Consider the following 7752-nt stretch of genomic DNA (forward strand, 5'->3'; position numbering starts at 1 on the left):
ATATACACGGGGACTCGCTCGGCTCTAAACAGGCCGACAGCCGCAAACTTAAAATATTTACGTATGCAATGATTAAGTAATTTAAAAGGACCTGTCAGAGCAGAAAATGGTCCTATGGGCGCAAACTCAAAGCATCTGTACTGTGACGACACTGCACAATCATACGTCCTCAGCCAGATTTTTTGAGTGGAATTAAACTTTGTAGTCTGTCTTTGAGTCAGCCGTGGTGTTGTTTCATCTGACTCTGGGGCGGTCACAGCTAGAAGTGTGAATAAGGCTAAGCACGCTCGAGTGGAAAAGACTGTGGTCTACCACAGCTAAAATACAAGACCATCCTCGGAGCTCTGAGCTGAGCTGAGCTGTGCTGTCTGTTTGACACCTTTGCGTGAGTGACTGATCAAAGATAACAATTGGGTGTATGTAAATTTAATGTGGTGGGCTACATGTTGATATACCACCCTTTGGTTTGCATGCTTGCATGTGAAAATATGTGAAAGCTGTTTCACTTCTGATTCTTCTGTAATGACCATCAATGGGCCCCCTTTAGCTGTGGCAGCAAATACATACGGATACTGTCATTGTTAATACAGTTCACCAATCCCCTCAAGTTACAGTCTTTCCAGGGTCATTGACAGCACTCTCATCTCTGCTGCTGGTTCACTTCACGTAGCGTTGTGATTGGCTCGCCAAGATCAGGTGTCACTAATCTGCGAGGTGCAGCCGCGTATGCGTGTGTGTGTGTGTGTGTGTTTATCACTTTGCCCTCACTGTGAATAGACTCTCACCTTCCTTTAACTGATCTCATTTCAACAGAACAAACGGAGTCTTGGAGAGAGGAGAGATAGTGGTAATTGTCCCTTGAGAGGAGACAAGGAAGGGTAGGGACCAAAAAAAAAAAAAAAAAAAGGAGAGACAGGGATATAGAAAGGTATGTGTGAGAGAACAGGAACAGAAAAGGAGAGGGAAAGATGACAGCTTGGGGAAGTGACAGCTAGAGAAGCGAGACGAACAGACTGCGAGTTCCCTAGGGCGGCAGAAAAGCCTTCACATCACTCTCAGTGCTTCTGCCATTTTCCCATTAACGCAGGTTTAGAATCAACATTCCACAGAAAATAAAAATAGAAGATGTAACGCTGATCCAGCTCTCTACAGTCTCCAAAGCTAGGCACTTAGTCATTTTAACTGCAATCAGAGTCATCTCAAATAGCACCATAATGGTGTTTCATTAGCAGACCTTTTTTTCTAAATGGAGGATGAGCCGTAGTAGCGAGCAGCAGAGGTGATGAATGGTGTTGTTAAAGTTGATGTTCTGACATTAAGAAGCACATTGGCCCATCATGGCTATTGTCTTTAGATTTCATTATCTCTCCATATTAAAGGTCACCACTGGAAATACCATAGAGGTGTGGGGATAGTTAAGATTGAATTGATTGCACCGCGTGTGCCTGTGTTAATGATGTTGAATTAGTCCTTGATTTGAATTAATTAGGCAGGCTCCTATGGGTAGGGTGGTGGCCAACTGTGAGAGCTGTGTGTGCGAATGCATGTGTGGCATTTTGTTTAGTTCATGAACGTGCTCATTTGTTTCTGAAATTTAAACATCAGTTTCTGATTCTTTCTGTGTAGGTCCACTGACAAGTCGGCAGATCTTCCGCTTTAGCGAAGAAGGCTTGGTCAACGCCAGGTTTGACTACAGCTACAACAACTTCAGAGTGACAAGCATGCAGGCAGTCATCAATGAGACCCCTCTCCCCATCGATCTGTATCGCTACGTCGATGTATCAGGACGGGTCGAGCAGTTTGGCAAGTTCAGCGTCATCTTTTATGACCTCAACCAGGTAGGCAGACAACTGTTGACTAAAATACAGCACATGAATTAGGATGTTTTTTTGTAGTTATAACCCTTCATAGGGATGAAACCACAGAGAATTATGACATCTCCAGAAGCGATTTAGCGTTTTTAAGCTCGTTGTTTTGATTTTACGGCCCATAACTTGACTGTTTTGGTTCACTCTCACAGCAACACATCACTAAAATACAGACAGATAAAGTTATCTAGCTGGTAAGAGTTAATCATTTAGCAGCTAAAGAACCAGATATGTCCCAGAGGAGTTGGTGGAGACCAAAACAAAGCTAAAAGCAGAGTGATTATTTGACTTGGATTTGTAAAGTGTCCAAAAACATGACTCATTAGCTGGATATTAGCAATGCTAACATCTGAGGTGATATCGATATTGTGTAAATTTTAATACTGCTTTAAAATAGATTAGATTATACTTTATTTATCCTACGACGGGGAAATTATCTTGTTACAGCAGTGTACAATAGAGAATTAAAATAGAAAAATAGAAAATGCAAAACACCAACAGACCAAAGTATCTTCGGCTTAAATTTACATGTTTCAGATTCAACTATATTTACACTCGATCTTGTTTCAGTCTTCGGAGAAAAGAGGTATCACATTTCTGTCTGTTAAGACCAACTGTTTTTTCACCCACAGAGAAAAGCTTACATGTTGTCTGGTCTCAGTCTTGACTCCTCAAAGTCTGGTCTTGGTCTTGACTGGTTCAGCTGCGTGTCTAACCCATCTCATCCGTCTCATCTAGGTGATCACCACCCATCTGATGAAGCACACCAAGGTATTTAACTCTTACGGCCAGGTGGTAGAGGTCCAGTATGAGATCCTTAAATCCATCGCCTACTGGATGACCATCCAGTATGACTCTGCGGGGCGCACGACCACCTGTGACATCAGGGTGGGCGTGGACAGCAACGTGACGCGATACACTTACGAGTACGACGCGGACAGCCAGCTGCAAAGTGCCTCGGTTAATGAGCGGCCTCAGTGGCGCTATAGCTACGACCTCAACGGGAACATTAACCTGCTCAGCCACGGGACCAGTGCCAGGTAAGTCAGTCACCAGCAGTACATTTTACAGCAGGGGATGTGTCATTACTGTCAAAACAAGTGTGTTGCATGTGTTGGATCTTGCAAGCAGCATTGACCTGCATTGGGATGCCAATGTCAGTTGGTCAACTTTTGTCTAGGCTGAATTACCTCAACAACTATTCAATGAATTGCCGTGATTCTCAGAAAATCCAGTCTATCAACTTTAGTGACCCCTGATTTTTCTTCTAGTGCTACCATGTGGTTAACATTTGTGGTTAAATTCTCATTGAATTGCAGGCTGACACCGCTGCGTTACGACCAGAGAGACCGCATCACGCACCTCGGCGAGTTACAGTACAGCGTGGATGACGACGGCTTCCTCCGACAGCGAGCGAATGATTTGTTTGACTACAACTCCAACGGCCTGCTGACCCGCGTCCTCAACAGAGTGACCCAGCACACTGTTTGGTACCGTTACGATGGGCTTGGTCGCCGCGTGGCCACCAAGAGCAGCCAGGGCGAGCAGCTGCAGTTCTTTTATGCTGATCTGTCGAACCCCACCAGGGTCAGCCACTTGTACAACCACAGCAGCAATCTGATCACGTCGCTGTACTACGACCTGCAGGGCCATCTCATCGCCATGGAGCTGAGTAGCGGGGAGGAGTATTATGTAGCCTGTGACAGCGTTGGGAGCCCAAGGGCTGTTTTCTCTAGCAAGGGGCGACTGGTCAAGGAGATCCTCTACACCCCTTATGGAGAGGTCTACCAGGACACCAACCCTGACTTCCAGCTGGTCATCGGCTTCCACGGGGGCCTGTACGATCCTCTCACACGGCTGGTCCATCTGGGGAGGCGTGATTATGACACACTAGCCGGTCGATGGACTTCGCCCAACCATGAACTGTGGGGTGAGCTGAGCAAGGAGCCGAAGCCGTTTAACTTGTACGCCTTCAAGAATAACTGCCCTGTCGGGAGAGTAGAGGAGGTGACGCAGTTTACTACAGGTGAGATTCATACGTTCACACATACAGTCATTCACTCCAACACTCCCAACAGTGCATCAGTGACTGAGTGACTCACATGAGCTGCCAAGACACGGCTCGCACACAGATACAGAGAGATATTTCACTCAGCAGCACCTACACCCGCGCACTCCCACGCACGAAAAACATCTGCCATAAAGAGTGAGTGAACAGGGCTTGCAGCTAACCACAGGTGAGCTGCGTGGCAGAGACAAAAGATGTGACAGACAGAATGTACCGGCAACAGAAAGGACAGCCATGCCTCTGATCAGCTTGTTTTTTTTAACACAGGCTGTTATGTTTTGTTCCCTCTGTCTGTCAAGAACATACTGTTTCCCCGAGAGACAAAATAGAAACTCAAGCGAGGGAGAGAGATGGAATAGGAGAGTAGGAGAATGAATATAGGATGTCGGTGGGGGGGCGTATGTCCTTCTGGTTAATAGAACATTCATTTGGCCCGTCACGTTTTTCTGCAGCAGGATTTGTTTATTTCAGAATGAATCTGTGTGTCAGCTCAAGCACCTCTGTCACATATTACGCTCATATATTGTGTGATTTCCTGTACAAGGTGTTGTTTTCCTGACCTTATGACTTTTTGTTTGCTTCACAGTATACGCGTTATATTCTAACTTTCTCCCTCTGTGCAATTTCTTTCTCCTTCTGTCTGTGTGTGTGTGTGTGTGTGTGTGTGTGTGTGTATGTGTGTGTGTGTGTGTGCAGACATTGGTAGCTGGCTGCAGCTATTTGGCTTCCAGCTTCATAATGTTGTCCCAGGCTTCCCGAAGCCCGATGTAGGCAGACTGGAACAAACATACGAACTGATGAAGACTCAGACCAAGACACAGAACTGGGACACGAGCAAGGTGACCTTACCGACACTATGAAGCTTTCACCAGGTTCTAATAATGTGTTCCTGTGTTAACTGTTAGATTATCACTTTGTATATGCCAAATATGTCAAAAATATATAGTATTTATTATATTATATTATATATATATAATTTTTATTTCTCTCTTTCCTCTCTAAGTAGCGTGTTTAGATGCAAGTCGTATTATGATGACTCATATACAATAAACACTGCGTATGTGCCAAATATATAAAACCACACTTGGCGGTTGAGCGTATGGGGCGGCATTAGCTAAATTTGGAAGTAATGTCATGACTGCAGCGGGCATGACATCGTGTTTGTCTGAAATATATATATATATATATATATATATTAACAGCTCGCCCAGTAGAGCATGCAACCCATGTACAAAAGCCCAGTTCTTGCTGCTACCTTCCTGTCACTCGTCATCTGTCACTATCAAATAAAAAAATCAAATAAAAGTTAATTGTTTCCAGCTTCTTAAATGTGACTAATTTGCCTACAGTTCTTAATTCGGGCAGAATTTTTGCAAAGAAAATTAAAAAATAACACGGCCTATTGTAGGCCCCCTTACGCCAGACATTTGGACTTCATAGTAGTCAAAGCACAGGTGTTAGTAATAACATTAACAATGTCGCTAAGCGTCCCAGTACGCCGTGACAGACTGACAGCGAGCCAGCATGAACAATACGAGCCTGAAACTGAAGCAGCTAGCTGAAATCCAGCCATCATGAAGTTTATTATTTACGTCTGTGTTTTTCCTACCGTGACACATTACAATGTCTCCAGTGAGAAATCCATCGTTAATGTTTTATCAGATACACCTGCGCTTTCCCTGTTATGACAAAATGTGTGCTGTAAAGGAATCAGCTGTCACAGATGATATTTTTTTAAGTGCGTTCCGTAATATTTGTAATATTTTTTTTTAACCGGTTGTACTTTTCTTCCAGGTGGTTTTGGGGATCCAGTGTGAGCTGCGGAGACAGCTGAGGAGTTTCATCTCCCTGGAGAGGTTACCTCTAGTCTCAGAGCCTGTTGGCTCAACTTGTCACAGACCGTCACGACCTCCTCCCTTCGCCTCCCGACCGTCTCTTCTCGGCCCCAGCATCCGTTTTGCCATCTCCCACGGCCGTGTCAGTGCTGAAGTCATCGGCGTGGCCAGCGAGGATAGCCGCCGCGTGGCTGCCATTTTAAATGGCGCCGTCCACCTGAGCGGGCTGAGCTTCACCGTGCACGGATGCGACACCCACCACTTCCTCCAGTCCCGGCCAATAGAGGAAGACCTCGCCCTGGGCTTGGGAGTCGGAGGGCGGGTCCTGGAGAGCGGCGTGAACGTGAGCGTGTCTCAGATGAGCGCCATGGTGAACGGCAGGACTCGACGATTCGCTGATATCACTCTTCAGCAGGGGGCGCTGTGCCTGTGCGTGCGCTACGGAGGCAACGAGGAGGAGGAGAGGGCGCGGGTGAAGGAGGAGGCGAGGAAGAGGGCGGTGGAGGGGGCGTGGGAGAAGGAGAAGAAGCGGGTGGAATTAGGGGATGCAGGGAGCCGGGCATGGAGCGAAGCGGAGAAGCAGCAGCTGCTGTCCGGAGGACTTGTTCAGGGTTACGACGGCTACTACTCCCTGCCTATAGAGCAGCAGCCGGAGCTGTCCGACTGCCCCTCCAACATCCACTTTATGACACTGAGCGAGGTGGGGGGCAGGTAACAGAGACACATGAGCAGCCCCCCACCCCACCAAAGACTGCCTGTTTCTACTCTGCTCTGATTTGTTCTACTGTTTCTATACTGTATCAAAAGAGAAAAAAAAGAAAAAAGAAGAAGACGACGACAGAAGAAGAACAAGAAGAGAGATTTGGGGGAAAAAATGATTTCCAAATGCCTTTAATTGTGACAAAATGATGGTATTTTATTATTATCGTCCAGTTTCTCCAATTTCTAACAGTGGCACAAGCAGTGTGGTTTGGCTGTGGCTTTGCTTTTTGTATCCTGACTGACCTGGGACCGAGCGACCGACCTACAGACTGACCGACCAACCGACCGACCGATGGACTGACTGTCTGTCATTTGCTGTTTCAACACTGTTCATCATTTTGGACTCACTGAACTGTAGAGATTGAAGACTTTAGGATTGCCAGTGAATAATCCTCTTCATGACTCAAATCAAGAGCTCTCCGGTTGCCATTTGAGTTCCTACATGGTTTACCTCGGATATACTATCGTTTACATATTGTGTAAGAGAGGCCTTGTCGACTCTGACACTCCCCTTTAGAGAAGGAAGCCTCTCCTGGTTTTCCACCTCTGGTGTGCTCCAACAGTAGTTTGTATGAGTGTGTATACTAAAAATCAAGAATGTACATAGCCAGTGCTTTCACACTGAAAAAAGTGCTCAACTGGAAAATTCTGTTGTTCATAAGTAAGTGTCGGTATTGTTAATCAATAGAAAAACAGTTACATTTTTGCAAAGAATTATACATGGCTATAGTAAATATTCTCGCTGAAAAATCTGACTTTATTGGGTTACAATGCTGATTAAAGTTATTATGTGTGAATTACCAGATTGCTCCCTGGGATTTCGTAGGCATCGTCGCTTATTATTTTTCTCTCTCTCTCTCTTGTGTGCGTGTCCTCTCTGTGTGTCTGCGCCTTCCCTCCACAAATTTTGTTGTGAGCTCTTTGTTCTTGTTTCTGGGAGTTTGTAACTTTCAAATCTGTGCTGTCATTATCACCCATCATTATGGCCCAAACTGAGATATGCATGAGAAACCTGCGTCTGTCAGAAGAAGAGTAAGAAGGAAGAAGGAAGAAGGAGGAGGAGGAGGAGGAGGAGGAGAAAGAGAGAGAGAGGAGAAGAAGAAGAAAAAAAAAAGCACAGAGGAAGGGAAAAAGAAATGTGACAGCTGAGGCTCAGTGAGTGGGTGGTGAGTGCAGAAGGGGCAGGACCTGGAGTTGGCTGTGCTGTTCTCTACAGCTT

At 45.7% G+C, this 7752-nt stretch overlaps 1 protein-coding gene across 2 annotated transcripts in view; it reads left to right on the plus strand.

Moving 5' to 3' along the window:
• tenm1 (teneurin transmembrane protein 1) overlaps positions 1-7336 on the plus strand; it is a 165880-nt gene extending 158544 nt beyond the window's left edge. For both annotated transcript variants that reach the window (XM_019273992.2, XM_019273993.2), the window contains 5 exons: positions 1627-1838; positions 2607-2908; positions 3188-3894; positions 4633-4775; positions 5731-7336. In XM_019273992.2, the coding sequence (XP_019129537.1) occupies positions 1627-1838; positions 2607-2908; positions 3188-3894; positions 4633-4775; positions 5731-6486 (2120 nt within the window). In that variant the 3' untranslated portion in view covers positions 6487-7336. The remainder of the gene's footprint in view (positions 1-1626; positions 1839-2606; positions 2909-3187; positions 3895-4632; positions 4776-5730) is intronic.
• Positions 7337-7752: the final 416 nt, after the last annotated feature.

The sequence above is a fragment of the Larimichthys crocea genome, chromosome I (genome assembly GCF_000972845.2).
Source record: "Larimichthys crocea isolate SSNF chromosome I, L_crocea_2.0, whole genome shotgun sequence".
NCBI lineage: Eukaryota > Metazoa > Chordata > Actinopteri > Sciaenidae > Larimichthys > Larimichthys crocea.